The following is a 15,632-nucleotide window of genomic DNA, read 5'->3' on the forward strand; positions in this document are numbered from 1 at the left end:
ATTTGTATATATAATATATGCATATTTATATATTACATTTATATATATAAATATATATTTATATATTATATGTATATCATATTATATACATATTTATATATCATATTATATACATATTTATATATTCATATTTATCTATTATATATATATAATATATATTATATAATATATATTATAGATATACATATTATATATGTATATCTATATGTATATAGATATACATATCTATATACATATATGTTTATGTTAAGCGTGATGATATATATAATATCTATATATATACACATCATCACACTCAACACAAACATTGCTTTCCTAACTTTCTAAAACAAAATGCAACAAATAAATACATAGATATAGATTTACTGAATTATTTATTATCAAAATAATGAATTGTACACTGGCAACGTGGTAGAAAAAAATCTCCATAATTAACGATAATTACAATTCAGTTATGTGTTGATTTCGATCCGTTCATCTTAATGTTCTCAGGTCAGATCTGTGGCGTGATGGAGGGTTGGCAACATGCACATCAGTATCTTCTTGGATACGACCACCAGGCGGCGCTATAGTCTGACGTTTTTAAATCCTTCACATAGTGGCTTATTTTATTGTGACAGCAGATACAACCTTTGTGACTCCAGTAGAACAGTAGCTGTACATTAAAGGTAGGGTTGGTAGTGCAGTTTAAATAAATTTTTTGTTGAAATTCTCATATATGTATATGTTTATATATGCATATACATATATATATATATATATATATATCCCGACAGCCATCAACAAATCTACGACGGAGTATTAGGGCCACATTGAGGGAAAATAATAAATCTGACATTTCGAGAAAAAAGTCGTAATTTAATGAGAATAAAGTAAAATTACTACTTTATAATATTGCGACTTTTTCCTCTTAAACTTCTGAGTTTATTCTCATAATATTAAGACTTTTTTTCTCCTAAACTTTTTTCCTCAATGTGGCCCTAAAACTCCGTCGTACAAAACAAAATCCTCAGGACCGTAATAAACCCGTCATTTCATTCGACCTGATTTGAAATGATTGGACATTCTGCCCGCCTGCAAGAGTTGACAACACTGGGCTGGGTTTTTCGGTAGGATCCTTTCTTCTCAGCATTATACCGACCCCAACTTTAAACATCAAACTGTGACGTCACCGGTGAACCAGCTTCCTCCTGCCACTGACTCGTGTCCAAAGGCTTCGGGCCGTCTGGGCGATGGTCACCCTGCGGGGCAGACGGAGGCTCCTCAGAGGCTCCCTGATGCACGTCAGCACTCCTGGCTCTGACGGCTGTCCCAGATACTCATGGGAAATGTAGTTTATCCTCCTCAGCTGCTTGCTGTAATAGTTCCTCAGGTCAGAGAGCTCTTCGGCTGCAGTATCAGAGATGATGGAGGCCGTGTCGCCCCCCCCGGGGGACGGAGAGGAAACATCTGCTGCAGCTGAATCAGCGCAGGGTTTCCTTCTCGCTCTCTGAGGCGTGGTGGATTTGCGTTTGGTAAAAGGTTTAACTGGATGTGACGGTGTTTTATGACTGTTATCTATAATGTTTATTTCAACATCAACCTCAATGCCATGTTGAGGCATAACGGACCTCCTTTTGTTCTCCTCTTCCTCTCCAGGTCCGTCTGTTGGGCTGACTGGCTTCAGGTCTTGTTTCCTGGACAGGTTCCTCTGCTCTTTAACTAGTTTCTGTTTGGGTTGTGGGGGACAGCTGTTGTCCATGACAACGGCATCAAAGGTCACATCAGTCTCCTCCTCGTTGGCTGATGTGTACTGTAACCATGTGACAACATCGTGTCAGTCAACAACAGGAGAAACGGAGATGTTATTTCAATCAGTCATCATAATATGCAATTAAAATACCTACAGCGACAGATATTTATAATGCAATTTAGCCTACCTCACTGTGAAGTCAGTGAGAATAAATCCATTATGTTAGCAGAGCCAGTGTGATGAAATGTTAGTGACAGAGGGAGCATGCTCCTGAGATCATGGGTAATAGGCTTGGGCGATACAACAGGTTGTGGCGGCCAATAATGTCCTTTTATCGCCCAAGCCTGCTGGTTAGGAGCAATTAGATGAGATCATGCTTATTATCAGACTGTCTGATCCAGATGTGAAGCATGAAGTAAGAGTGTGGACAGAGCCATGCCAACAGAAGCAGTAGTGAACAGAATAAAGAATGATGGACTGTACTTAGTCAGCTTGTCTTGGGGGGGGTTAGGGGAGGCGTGTCTTGACTTTCTTGGACGCAGGGGCGTCTCCGCCACTTTGAATTGATCTCTTTCCCTCTTTGGCTTTGCCCTGGCCACTCACAGCTTTTACCTGCAGGTCATTAACAACAGTCTTTACTGGAGAGGGTTCAAAGACCTACATGGACATGTGGTGGACGAGGGAACGTTAGAGGGGACAACACTCAAGAAGTAACAACATAATCCTCCATTCATCGTCACAGTGGCCGAGGCCGTGCTCGCTCTGCCAGGTCCATTGCTGAATCTTTCCAGATCTACATGAAACGGTTTTAGGATCGGAGTTCAAAAATAAAAAAAATGCTAAGAATGCTGGTCAGAAATGCCGATCAAAGTGCTTAAGTGGTCATCAAAGCATTGTTTAATCCGTCCTCCTATAAACGGTGCACATGGGGACGGATGGAAGGACGGAAGGACGGACACGCGGAGTGCTATATACAACAGCTGTGCAGATGACAGGAGCAGCAGTGTTATCTACATCAACTACAACCATCTAATCTATGATTTCTTATGTTAGTTACTAATGATCATTATCAGTAGCTGTGAAGTGGTGTGAAGGTTATTTTTTCTTTTACAGATTGTGAAATCTTGAAAATAAAAACACAAAAATCTCCAAATCACTACGTGGACTAACAGGCTGAATGATTATCAGTGTACAGTGCAAAAATCACAACATTTACTCGACTTACCTCTCTGGACTTTTAGAAACAATTAGAAAATGTGACGACATTTTAAAATGACATGTAGGAAAGACACGTTGGAAGAAGAGGAAACTGGTTAGAGAGACTTCACAAAGAGAACAGAGGACTGGAAGAAACATCACATTAATACACAGAGAACACGTTCAGTGGAGCACTAAAGAGAGAAGCCCGACATCTTACTGTACTCACAATACGTTAGCTCCTCACAGATGAATAGTTTTTACAGTATACGGTGGCCGATATGCCACAGCTGAATATAATAACTTTACTTAAAGTCTGTATAGTCCTGAAGGTGAACTAACCTCCTTAATTACAGCAGACAATACATGCGTATGATGTAATATAGTAGACCCAGTGGAACATCTTTTGTGATCACTGTGGGCAGCATTTACTCACCACAGCAGCTCCGGTCTCCGTCGTCCTCATCTTCATGCTGAGAGTATGAGTCGGGCTCTTCACCAGAGGAGCTTTGCGGCCCAGCTTCATGTAGAAGTAGGTGGTGTACGGCGTGAAGCTGAAATCCTCTCTGAAGTCAACAGACAGAACACAGAACATAGATGAAGTCCTGTAGTAGCCTGTAGAGGACAGCAGAATGACACCTGGATGTCCAGTGTTACACATGTTGTCCAAACTACCAGCCTCCATGTGCAAAATAAGGACAAACTAAGGTTAACAAACAAGTTAAGGAACAAAAAGTCAACATTTTTTGGACTAAATATGGTTGTGTTGTGTTGAACATGGCACTCCAATGTTCAAAATGAATAGAAACAACAGAACATGACGAGTCACCTGAGGTATCCCTGCAGCAGCAGCCGCACGATCACAGCTTCGGCCTGCAGCCGAGACAGCGTGGTGGTCTGGATCATCTTCCTGCGCTTGGCCGGGCCTTTCCCCATCCACGTCTCCACCAGCTTCAGAGGAGTCAGCTTCTCATCCGACGAGGCTGCTAGCTCCAGGATCTGCACCACCTGCTTGGCATGCTGAGTAAGGTCTACGGTGGTGTAGTCTGGAGGGATAGGGGTCAGATGATTACCAACTCAAATACAGAAGATGCAACCATGAATTTTATTAAAACATATCACACACACCTTTTGCATGACGGCAAGTATCACACGTCTGGTTGCATCCTTTGTCGTCCCACACCTCATCAAAATGAACAGCCATGAGAGAGCGCCGACACCTTCACACAGCAAACACGAGACTCAATAGACGTCTAATTCAGGTGCGTAAGCCATTATCTATCACACTGTTTAGTACTGTGTGTGTGTGTGTGTGTGTGTGTGTGTGTGTGTGTGCTACCTGTCAACATTCTGGCAGTAGTCGACTATCTGCAGCAGCTTCTGCTGACCGACGTTCTCCATCACCACCATGGTGCTGATCCTGAAGATGTCAGAGAAGCCAAAGTAGATGATGCAGTCGGCTGGAAGGTCGTCTCGACCTGGAGATACGCAGGCGGAGGGATTTTAATGATATATATAAGTATAAATAAACTCGTATTCTGTCCTGATAGAAGTGAAAGAAGTCTACCTGCGCGCCCGCTCTCTTGGTAGTAGTTCTCGACAGACTTGCTGATGGTGTGGTGGATGACAAACCGGACGTCAGGCTTGTCGATGCCCATGCCAAACGCCACTGTGGCCACCACTACCTACAGGGCAACACAATCACATACTGTAATATGTTCAAATATGTATTTTTTTATCTTTGGGTTTTGGACTGTTAATCAGACTTTTTGTAGGCTAAATGATATGAATATTTTATGTAGTAAATCAAATGGCAAAAAGTCAGTTGTCAGTAGTTGAACCGTTTACCGGCCCGGTGCTGTAACACCAGCAATACCTGGATTTTGTTGGAGGTCCATTTGCGGTGAACGCTGGATTTATCGCTGGGGTCCATGTGAGCGTGGTAGGGATAGGCCAGGATGTTTCTCTTCTGGAGCTCAGAGGACACCGACTCTGCATCCTTCTGAGAGAACACGTACACGATCCCTGTGGCACACACACATCAGGAGTATGACTAGTCAGTATGTGTATATATGTATCTCAAAATCACTTATATCAGCATATTGTGATGCGTTATATTTTATCTTATCAGTACCTGACTGATCCTTGTATCTGCTCTTGATCAAAGACGCGATGTCGCTTATTGACGCATCGTAGTTCGAATCTTTAATACGAACCTGAGAAACAAATAGACTGTTAGTGTCACTGAGTTGTAAAAGGGGTGAGGTCGTATTTATAGATTACAGTATTTTATTAGTAATCATGCAAAAACCAGTATAGTCTTTCATGTTTTGTAAGGCAGTGCAGATGATTTTAAAGGGTCTGACAGGAGTGTGCTTGACAAAGAGACATGCGGTGTGTGTGTTAGTGTAGGAAGCAGGTGGCTGAAAGGTGTTTGTGTGTGTGTGTGTAAGCGAGAGTGTAGGTGCCATGGTTACCACCTCGTAGTAGAGGTTGGTTCGGTTAAAGGATGCAGAGAGCGTGATCGGCTTTGGCACACACAGGATCTTCTCGCAGTCCTTGAGGACGCTGCTGGTTGCCGTGGCGGTGAGCCCGAGCAGTGGGACTTTGGGGAACTGCCTCTTCAGGATGCCCAGCAGTTTGTAATCTGCACAGGGACACAGACACGTTGAAGATAAACCTAGAATTTGATCTTAGTTGGGTTGCCTTGGAAGAACTATACTTCTACATCCCTCCATCTGAGAGACCTCTCACCTGGTCTGAAGTCGTGTCCCCACTGGCTGCAGCAGTGTACCTCGTCCACGGCAACACGACTCAGCAGGTTGGCGTTGTAGGCTTTCTCCAGACGAGACATGAGCAGCTTGCTCTTGGCGATCTTCTCCGGCGTCACATACAGCAGCTTGAAAGGGGACTTGGGATCCGTCATTCCAGCCATGACGGTCTTGGCGTGCTCCTAAAATGTTTTTATTATACATTATATTATTTTTTTCACACTATGGAAGTTGACATTTCACACCAAGACATTAATATTAGTGATCACGGGCCCTTCGGCTACACTTTTTGTGGGGCCCACTACTTGGCCACACTAGCAAAAAGAGACAACCAAGTGATTCACTGACACATTTCGATAAATAGCACATGCATGTGTGCAGGAAGTACCGACCTAAACACACATGCATATGCAACGCTAACAACAGCCTGTAATATAATATGGCTGCCTGTCGTTACCTTGCTACTGGATGCGTTCAGCATGACTGCTGGCACATCGATGGACTTCAGGTACATGATCTGGTCCTCCATCAGGGACACCAGGGGACTGACGACCAATGTAAAACCTGCAGTACATGTGATGTGATTACATGTGATGTGATAACAGCAGGAACCAAACATAATTATTTTATAAACTGCAAAAGAGGTGTGTGAGCGTGGGCAGCGTGGTTTAGATCCAACGTACCCTTGGAGCAGACTGCAGGCAGCTGGTAGCAGAGGCTTTTTCCTCTTCCTGTGGGCATCACCAGATACAGATCTCTGCCTGACAGAGTCAGGTTGATGGCCCTCAGCTGCAGCGGTCTGAACGTGGAGAGACGGAACGAGTCCTTTAGCTGCTGCTCCACTTCTTCGGACCACGGGAAATCTACCAAACAGCAAAAGATTGATGCAAGTCAACACTAGAGATGTTAATAATTAACTGATGGGCAGCTTGTGAGGCACTACAACCACAGCACCTCTGCATGCAAGGTACTAATCTTGTTGGTTAATGATCGGTTAACAAGGGTCGGCTATTGCTCAGCATCCCTAGTCAACACACAAACTTATTGACTTTAATTGTATAGCCATGTGTGTGTTGTGTAGAGTACCTGTGCCATCATAGAGCTGCATCTCCTCTTTGCTCATTACCGGAGCAGCTCCAGAGGACTTTGAGGAAGATGCGGATGAAGAGGACGAAGGCTGCGCAGCATCGCAGGCCTCCTCCAGCTGTTGCAGCAGTGCATTTTTGCGAGTAGTCAGCTCAGCCTGTTTCTGCAGGAGCTCTGCGATCTGCAGCTCCACCAACTCCAGCTCCGCCTCCACGGAGTCCAGGTCTGCCTGCACATCTGAACAGGAACGCACATACCAGGAAAACTGTTAGCAACAATGGATGTTGGACATGTGAATGGAGATAAGATAGTTGCAAGAGATGTGAAAGGCAACCTATTATATTTTATCACACGCGATAATGCACCATGACGTTGTTTGCCAGGAGTTCAACACCATCTGGCTGTCTTTGTGTTCCTTTAAAGATGAATTATATAAATGTGGGTAATGGCAGATCTCCTGGCGCGTGCGTAGTTGGAGTGCTTGCTATGCCTACAGTCTGCACGGTCTCAAATTTTGCATTAAATTAGGAAACAGGGATAGAGTGGATGTTTGTAGTACAGCAGGTTCTTTCAGTGGAGTTATCCTGATAGTGTGAACAAGGAGGAGACTGTCAGGTCTCACGCCTGCACAGGTACTAATCCTCTGAGGATCACACCTCCACAGCTAATGATGTCATTCTTTCTCTTTGTGCATCCCCTAGTGTCCCTTTAGAGCTGAGGGACGGTGTTGTCTGACATCAGTCGCCATGAAATATCAACCTCCTCTCCTACAAAAACAACTGCAGGATTATCCCAGTCCCCTAGGACTGTTCTTAGCACCGTTTGGTCCTTAACAAGGTTTGGCTCACTTTTCACGCAAATACAACTGACAACTGTCCCACTGCTTGGAAAGAACAGACCTACCATTATTTCCACCACCACCATCCATATTTCTCAGCGTCTCATAGATGTTGATATGAATCCCTGTAAGACAGAAGGGCTTATTCAATTAAATCCAGTTTCCCCTTTTCACAATAAAATACTGTATTTCTGTTCAGATGATGAGAGGAACAAACTGGGGCTACTTCTGGCTCTACTACAGTTATCTCATATTATTTAGTTGTTGCTTGTTTATGTGAGTGAATACCCAATTTTTTTTTGATTGATCATTTTATTTTTAAACAAAATGTTTCAGAACATTTTAATTAAGTAAATTATTAAAATGATTATCCAGTGGAACATTCATACTGTATATTTGCAACCACTGCCAGTACACCTATAAAAGGTGTAAGCAGAACAAAGATAAGATAAGATAAGATCAAACTTTATTAATCCCGAAGGAAATTCTTGTGCCAGAGATTGCTCAAAAATACAACAAAATTACAACAAGTTCAAGTGTATAAAAAAAAAGTACTATTTCTAGCACCAGTGCCTAAAAGAATAACAATTAAGTAAGATACATATAGTAAAAAAAACAGGAAAATCTGATTACTTTTGATGAATTTAAAACATTAATGAAAGACCTAGAAGTCAATCGGGAGCTGTCTGTGTTTCTGAATATTTTCACTTTAACGTTGGCTTCAAACACTTGATTTTAATGTGTTTTGTATGATATTATGCTATGTATTTATTTTGCATTTGTTTTATGTTGTGGCGTCTGAAACTTTACTGTATGTTTAAATGCTGCTGTCTTGGCCAGGTCTCTCTTGCAAAAGAGATTCTTAATCTCAATGAGTACTACCTGGTTACATAAAGGTTTTTAAAGAAAATAAATAATAAAAATATAAAAAAAGAGATTATTAATCTCAATGAGTACTACCTGGTTAAATAAAGGTTAAAATAAATAAATAAAATGAGTAAATAAAATAACAAAAATTAAAAAAATGGTAAAGTAAGCTAAAAAATAGAAAAATAAGTAATATTGCATGTGATGAGAAAAGAAGTAATATTGCACACAATGAACAGTGATATTGCACATGAGAATGGAAAAAGTAGAGTATAACTCTAACGTTAACTTACATCTTCTTACCCAATATTAATTATTAACGTTACTAAGTCACGTTACTTTTGTCCCATTAACATCAAATCCCCATAGTTAGCTAACTATGGGGATTTGATGTTAATTAAACTCTACTTTGTCCATTCTCATGTGCAATATCACTGTTCATTGTGCAATATTACTTCTTTTTCTGTTTTTTTTAGCTTACTTTACCTTTTTAGTCATCTTATTTACTCATTTTACTAAATGTTTCTTACTTAATTGTTATTGTTTTAGGCACTGGGGCTAGAAATAGTACTTTTTATTTTATACACTTGAACTTGTGGTAATTTTGTTGTATTTTTTGAGCAATCTCTGGCACAATAATGTCCTTCATGATTAATACAGTTGTATCTGATCTTATCTGATCTTAGTTCTGCTTACACTGCACCTTTACAGGTGACCTGCCATGCTGTCTTTAAGAGTCTTGAGCTAGTTAGCTGAGAGTCATCACCTGTTTCCTCTCTCTGCATCTCCTCCAGCTAACTAGCTTCACTCCTCTACAGCTGTTCTCTCTGTTGTCGAGGGCAAAATGAGTCAATATGTCTGAGACAAGACTCTGAAACATCATTAAATACAAACAACTTACTAACCATTCAGCAGCTCCACCCTTCTCCTCTTCCTCTCCTCTTCTTCTTGTTGCTGGTTGCTATAGTGAGAGGCAGACAGACAGACTCGCGCCGGCAGAACAAGAGAAAGGGGTTAGTGAGTTGTGATTTAACGCCCTGGGTTCCGCCTGTAAGGCTGCCTACAAATTCTGCCTCCTGCTGCAGGATTGTCACACATCATTTTCATTCATAATTTTTAATGTTTTTCATAAATAAAATGTATGTACTGCATTTTTAATACATAACCTGGGATGGTTGAGTTAAAACCGACATATTTTGTTATGTCAAGTTTACATCAGCACTGCCTGACAGGTTAAACTCAGGGCAGCTAATCAAAAACTAACATGTGGTGCATTCAAGATACATGTTCCGTTGAAGAGTTGAAACTTTTCAGTTAATATTCTACTAATAATACTCATATGTAATCCAGTAGGTGTGTGTTATACCAGCAGAGTATATACATATTCTATATGCGCACTATTACAGATGCTATGATAATTAATTATAACAACAGAGCAAAAGAGAACGAAAGTGTTAAAATAAAATCGCCGCTGTTGAACACAGCACGGCGCTTGTCCCGGATATGACGTCACGGGAAGGTGTGTTTCCGGAAGACGTGGCTGTAGCTGCAGTCAGCTGCTGTTCATCATCATCTCTCTCTAACTCTCTGCTACTCTCACCTTTATCTCCTTATTCATCCACTCCTGTTCACCCGGCGTCAGGATGATCTCTCTAACGGACTCCCAGAGTAAGAGGCTTCATGTTTAGTAGTTTAGTTTAATAACTGAACTCTGTTAAACAGGTTTATTCTGTTAGCTGGCTGTTAGCATCCAATGCTAACAGCCAGCTAACTACCTTGACATTAAAGTAACACATGTTTATGTTGTTATTCTGTATCTTAAAGGGTTATAATGGCTTTAAATGGAGAATGGAAGCTCCAGTGAAAGTATTGACCTTTAACCTTTACTGTTATGCACAAAGTATCCTGTATTTATCAGATGTTTATCACCAAAAACTGACAATAACTGCACTATACTGTACACTGACTGTCTATCAGTACCACTCAGGTGTAACTGCAATTCATACTGTGCAATACTTTCAGGTGCAATTTCATTCCAATCACTTTGTCTTTGTTCAGCTGAAGAACATTCTGGCACATCCAATTATTGACTTGTTCAATGCACTCTTTCAGTGTGCAATACTTTCAGGGATATTTCATTCCAATCACTGTGCAATATCAGTTTTCCACTTGTGCAATTGTGTTAATAGTCTGTTTATTGTCAATACTGTATATATTGTTCCAATCTTGAATATCTCCCCTTGTTTATATTGTTCCTATTTTTATATTTCCTTCTATTTAAATTGTTCATATTTTATATGTCTGTCTACTTTTGTTTTGTATCTTGCTTTTTGTTTTTTTACTGCTTCTTCTTGTTTCTGCACTATCCCCTTTGCTGCTGTACACTGCAAATGTCCCCACTGTGGGACTAATAAAGGAATATCTTATCTTATTTTAACTCAAGTGAGATGAAAAATGTAAACACCGGGAGAGTAGTGAAACCATCACCTGTCTCCCTCTATAGCACATCTGTGACAAGAATGTTTGAATTGGCCACACATAACAATGCAAATCTCACTTTCTAGGTGATGTGTGTTTGCTTATTAACAGTTAAACAGTCAGTGACATGCAACATTTAGCAAATATTTAGGGTGGTGTCAAATGGTGATTGGCCAATTATATTTAATTAGATTATATCCAGCTCTATACTTTAATGACAAACTGAGATGGAATAATAATAATAACCTTCCTCTGGAATGTGTTTGTGTGTGTCCTGCAGAGATTGGAATGGGATTAACAGGCTTCGGCGTGTTTTTCCTCTTCTTCGGGATGATCCTGTTCTTTGATAAAGCACTCCTGGCTATTGGAAATGTGAGTTTTTCTGCTTCCTTAAACTGATATTATATGTGCATATTGAGAAACATACATTTCACAAATGTTGAGCAATTAATCAACTCTCACTTGGTTAACGGTGCCAATTCATACAGTTTAATACAGACTTAGCACACTGTCAGAAACAGGTTTCACACCAGTCTCCTCATGCCGATTTCAACACGGATTTGTTGTTTACACTGTAGCGTTATCAGGGAAAAATAGGGACGCGTCGATAGTGAGTTTACTTTGCCAACACGTCAGCGCTTGGTTTGTCACTTACTGAGCGATAGTTATACATACATGCATAGAAAAATCCTTTTCGTCCTGAAAGCTTCTCAGGAAAGATCTGCCATTAGTCTCAAGCCTTGATCCCCGGTACCGGCAGCACTGGTTATTTGTATTATTGTTATGTCTGATTGGATGCTGTACCTAAGATGCAGCATACAAAAGGGACTAAAACTGAAATAGACTCTTCAGTCAGGATAAATAAAAAAGGTGGTGGTGTTCCTGCAACTTCAAATGACAATATCTCTAATATCGGACAACCCCCTTTTTTCACTGTAGATCCTGTTTGTTGCTGGACTTTCCTTTGTCATCGGGCTGGAGAGGACGTTCCGCTTCTTCTTCCAGAAGCACAAGATGAAGGCCACCAGTTTCTTCCTGGGAGGTGTGTTGGTGGTGCTGATTGGCTGGCCCATCATCGGAGTCGTGCTGGAGATCTACGGCTTTTTCCTCTTGTTCAGGTAAGAGGAAAACAAAGCTGAGAAACAGAGCGGTGGCGTGGGGAACAGGGTAGTGCACGAGCTTTCCACTTCCACTTTTTATTTAATGGAACCTTTTTAATGTTAAGAGCCAATCATTTCTGATTATCCATGTTTAGATGTTATTATTTGTATTTCTCTGTTTTGTTTATGTATCTTTATTAGTACTCTGACTAACTTCTCTTTCTCTCCCCCTTCCTCACTCTCATCACACACAGGGGTTTCTTCCCAGTCGTCGTGGGCTTCATCAGAAGAATACCGGTCCTCGGCTCCATCCTAAACCTGCCCTTCATCAGTGCAGTACGTATCACCCAACACTGCAGCAGTCCTGCAGCTCTGCTTTGTTTTATACGCAGCATGGCTTTTTCTTGTTTATTAATCACCGTGTTCAAACACCACAACCACAACAGATTAGCCAAACTGCCAATGATCCACTGACAGCTCAGTGATTAGGTAATCATCTTGGAGACTGCCTGTAAATGTAGTCAGAGATCAATTCAAAGGACTCAAAATCGGGAGTATACATGGCAAGAACATCGTGATATTTCAACAACAAAAAGGTAGTTTTGGATATGAAGTGATGTCGGGGTCATCTGGGCTTTACCTCCAAGTCTTTAAGACATATGAGGTTTCCAATGGGGACTGTCACTGTAAGTTGTAGCACATAGTTTAGTAGGTTTGTGGCTAATGGACATGCTCCGGCCATGCTGTTGTGTGGGAAGCTTTGTTTTGAGGTGAATGTCTCTCTGTGTTTGTTTTTTATTAAAGCCTTCGTAAGGCTCTGAGGACAATCAGCAGTCGTGGTCAGTCACTGCCGATTTTCCCTTGCATGCTAACATATTTAATACGCTTTACAATATTCAGAAAACAAGAATCATCATGATAGAAGACGGGGAAGCACGTACTTTGGTTTTAGGAGCCGGTAATCTATCTTAATGTGTTCATTTGGCTTTAAAGGCACACACCGCAGGTCAAACTCTGAACTCTCCCAGCAAAACTTCATCTGAGTGTCTCCTCCTGGAAGGTTGATGGCATAGTGACTGCTAGCAAGGCTAGCTGGTGATCTACTATAGACATATTAGTACCATGATCTGAAATCATGTCTCTTTTGTGAAGCAGTTTATATAGCGTATGGCTAATGCAACAAAGCTAATATTTTACTGTTGCAAAGAAGGTTTTGACTTCAATTTGACTTACCTGGTTAAATGGAACAATATGATCAATAATGGATAATAAATTATGAGACCGCTACAACCAGAAACAGCTGATGGTGTTAGTAGGCTACTTTCCAGTCGCCTCGCTCGGTCCTCTACTTGTATTGTAAGAAGGTAATGACTAAAAAAGCTTGAAACACAACTCTCAACAGAAGACTTGTTTCCATTATCAATAATCAGTTCCTACTGAAGGGTATCCTTTCTAACAGGTTTCAAAATAAACAACATTATCAAACCCATAGTGGAGTTGATAAGATAACGTTGTAAAAACAGCTTGCACAGTCAACAGAGGTCAGCTGGCATTAAACTTCCGTTGCTATGTATAACAGATCGTTGCTATGTATAACAGACCGTTGCTATGTATAACAGACCGTTGCTATGTATAACAGACCGTTGCTATGGGCGCAGCTCTGATGTCGGACTCTGGTGCACCGTTTTTGTGTCAAAATATAGTAGCCGTGTAATAAACGGGATAATGTACAGCTAGCGGGTCATTGTTGTGAAAGAAACTCCTTCAGGGCGATGAGAGGCTCTTCCACAACAACGACCTGCTAGCTGTACATTATCCCTTATTTAAAATTAAGAAATCTGCACTCGGATATAACGAACGGGTTTTCAACTTGTGCTCAAATATGCACAATGAAATACTATGTGAATCATTTCTAAATGGTAATAACAACAGGGAGTGATTCTGTTTGTCCTGTCCTCCTGTGGTGTGTCCCCTTAAGTCATGCATGCTTTCCATTAATACAATGCTTCAGCATATAGCGGGCAAACAGTGTTTAATCCACACTAACAACTCGCACCTCATTGAAAAGCTCACAGGTCCGTGTGTCAGTCAGATGATGCTTTATACGTGAGAGAAGCTGAGAAGCGACCAGATGACACCTAACACCGTTTCCTTTCTTCTCTTCCAGTACGCGGACAAAGTGGGCGAGAGCAACACCATGGTATAACAGAGACTTTTTATACCCAGAGAAGCAGGTTTTATCTAAAGCAACACAATCTTCCATCGGGGCTGATTGGAAAGCAGCTTAAGGTTACATATTCAGATTCCTCCCCCCCCCCCCCACCCCCTTCCACCTCCACCTCCAGCAGGCAAAGACTTTCTGTCTGTCTGCAATATTTCACCGGTCAGTGCTGCTAATCAAAGGTTCAGCAGAGCGTCGCACCACCGGTCTGTTACTACAGGGTGGAGTCACTGAGGTCACTACGATATATACTTCAATGTTATTGATCGCCGTCACCTTCGAGTGCATCTGGTCATGAAAACGAAGGACTGGAAGGAAGGACAACTCCCTGTAAAGCACCATTGACTCCGTCTACGTGACTTTCTTACTCTATGGAACAAACCGCTGATCCTCCACGAGGGATGACAAGTGGACGGACGGCTTGTTGCCACGTTTCTGTGCCTGTGCTTTCACTTTATTTGGATGCCATTTTTGTCTCTTTGTCAGATATTCTGTGTTTAGTTTTCCACAGCTATTTGAATACCAAGTGTGGCTATTGTCATTTTCCCCCTTTGTTACATTTGTTTACGGTTGGCTAACTTCAGTTTAAATTATTTTTTAGTTCATGTGTAGTGAGGTGCTTTGGGATCATGCTAGTATTTGTTACTATTGTTATTAAAGTCTGGTCACACCAGAAAGTGGCAACAACACCTCATGTTACGATGACACGTTGGACGGTGACGTTCATCCAGGTGGTGCTGGAAGCTTGGTAATGTAGTGACTACTTAATAAGGCTAGCCATTGGTTTTTATTTAATTTACTGAACTACTAGCAGAGACTTGAAATGTGCTGCTTACAGTATATCTAGTCCAGGGGTCAGCAACCTTTACTATCAAAAGAGACATTATAGGCAAAAAATAAATAAATAATAATCTGTTTTGAGCCACAAAACATGTGATCATTGTGATGAAGGTAACACAGTTTATAGTCTAAGTATATAGTATATCAGTCTAATGCAGTGAGGGCCAAAGAGACAATGTACGATGGAGTATTAGGGCCACATTGAGGGAAAAAACATCTGAGATTTACAGAATAAAGTCATAACTTTACGAGAATAAAGTCGTAATATTACAAGAAAAAAAAGGTCGTAATATTATGAGAAAAAAGTCATAACTTTACGAGAAAAAAAGAAAATAACATGTTACTACTTTATAATATTACGACTTTATTCTCGAAATCTCAGATTTATTTTTTTCCTCAATGTGGCCCTAATACTCCGTCGTACCGTCGTACCGTAGACCTACAACAATGATAAATAAAAATGAAAACAAAAGAACAGTTATTCATTTCCATTTTTATAAAT

The 15,632-nt window shown here is 40.9% G+C and overlaps 2 protein-coding genes across 6 annotated transcripts; one reads left to right on the top strand and one right to left on the bottom strand.

Moving 5' to 3' along the window:
• Positions 1 to 357: 357 nt before the first annotated feature.
• Positions 358 to 9,535, bottom strand: recql (RecQ helicase-like). 4 transcript variants are annotated; one of them, XM_074624971.1, is made up of 16 exons: positions 9,258 to 9,374; positions 7,690 to 7,749; positions 6,787 to 7,023; positions 6,384 to 6,563; positions 6,158 to 6,264; positions 5,684 to 5,882; positions 5,410 to 5,576; positions 5,064 to 5,145; positions 4,806 to 4,954; positions 4,497 to 4,614; positions 4,269 to 4,407; positions 4,058 to 4,149; positions 3,759 to 3,975; positions 3,366 to 3,495; positions 2,216 to 2,344; positions 358 to 1,792 (listed from the first exon to the last, which is right to left on the bottom strand). In XM_074624971.1, the coding sequence occupies exons 1-15, from the start codon at positions 9,274 to 9,276 to the stop codon at positions 2,240 to 2,242; spliced, it is 2,001 nt and encodes a 666-aa protein (XP_074481072.1). In that variant the 5' UTR covers positions 9,277 to 9,374; the 3' UTR covers positions 358 to 1,792; positions 2,216 to 2,239. The 4 variants fall into 4 exon arrangements, with proteins under 4 accessions (XP_074481072.1, XP_074481071.1, XP_074481070.1 ...); XM_074624970.1 differs by lacking the exons at positions 2,216 to 2,344; positions 9,258 to 9,374 and adding an exon at positions 9,397 to 9,535; XM_074624969.1 differs by lacking the exons at positions 2,216 to 2,344; positions 9,258 to 9,374 and adding an exon at positions 9,393 to 9,485.
• Positions 9,536 to 10,002: 467 nt separating this feature from the next.
• Positions 10,003 to 15,206, top strand: golt1ba (golgi transport 1Ba). 2 transcript variants are annotated; one of them, XM_074624972.1, is made up of 5 exons: positions 10,003 to 10,159; positions 11,250 to 11,341; positions 11,909 to 12,087; positions 12,324 to 12,405; positions 14,237 to 15,206. In XM_074624972.1, exons 1-5 carry the CDS (start codon positions 10,135 to 10,137, stop codon positions 14,273 to 14,275), a joined length of 417 nt encoding a protein of 138 aa, XP_074481073.1. In that variant the 5' UTR covers positions 10,003 to 10,134; the 3' UTR covers positions 14,276 to 15,206. The 2 variants fall into 2 exon arrangements, with proteins under 2 accessions (XP_074481073.1, XP_074481074.1); XM_074624973.1 differs by lacking the exon at positions 14,237 to 15,206 and adding an exon at positions 12,874 to 12,897.
• The last annotated feature ends 426 nt before the right edge of the window (positions 15,207 to 15,632 follow it).

The sequence above is a fragment of the Sebastes fasciatus genome, chromosome 23, assembly GCF_043250625.1.
Source record: "Sebastes fasciatus isolate fSebFas1 chromosome 23, fSebFas1.pri, whole genome shotgun sequence".
Classification (NCBI taxonomy): Eukaryota; Metazoa; Chordata; class Actinopteri; order Perciformes; family Sebastidae; genus Sebastes; species Sebastes fasciatus.

Bases quoted from the DNA above. Each gene is read 5' to 3' on its own strand.
- recql (XM_074624968.1), bottom strand. The intron at 7,024-7,689 runs GTAGGTCTGTTC...GTTCCTGTTCAG, and splicing joins TGGTGGTGGTGGAAATAATG to ATGTGCAGGCAGACCTGGAC. The intron at 1,793-3,365 runs GTGAGTAAATGC...ACATGGTTACAG, and splicing joins CGGAGACCGGAGCTGCTGTG to TACACATCAGCCAACGAGGA.
- golt1ba (XM_074624972.1), top strand. From the start codon at position 10,135: ATGATCTCTCTAACGGACTCCCAGA. The intron at 10,160-11,249 runs GTAAGAGGCTTC...TGTGTCCTGCAG, and splicing joins CTCTCTAACGGACTCCCAGA to AGATTGGAATGGGATTAACA. The intron at 11,342-11,908 runs GTGAGTTTTTCT...TTTTCACTGTAG, and splicing joins CACTCCTGGCTATTGGAAAT to ATCCTGTTTGTTGCTGGACT.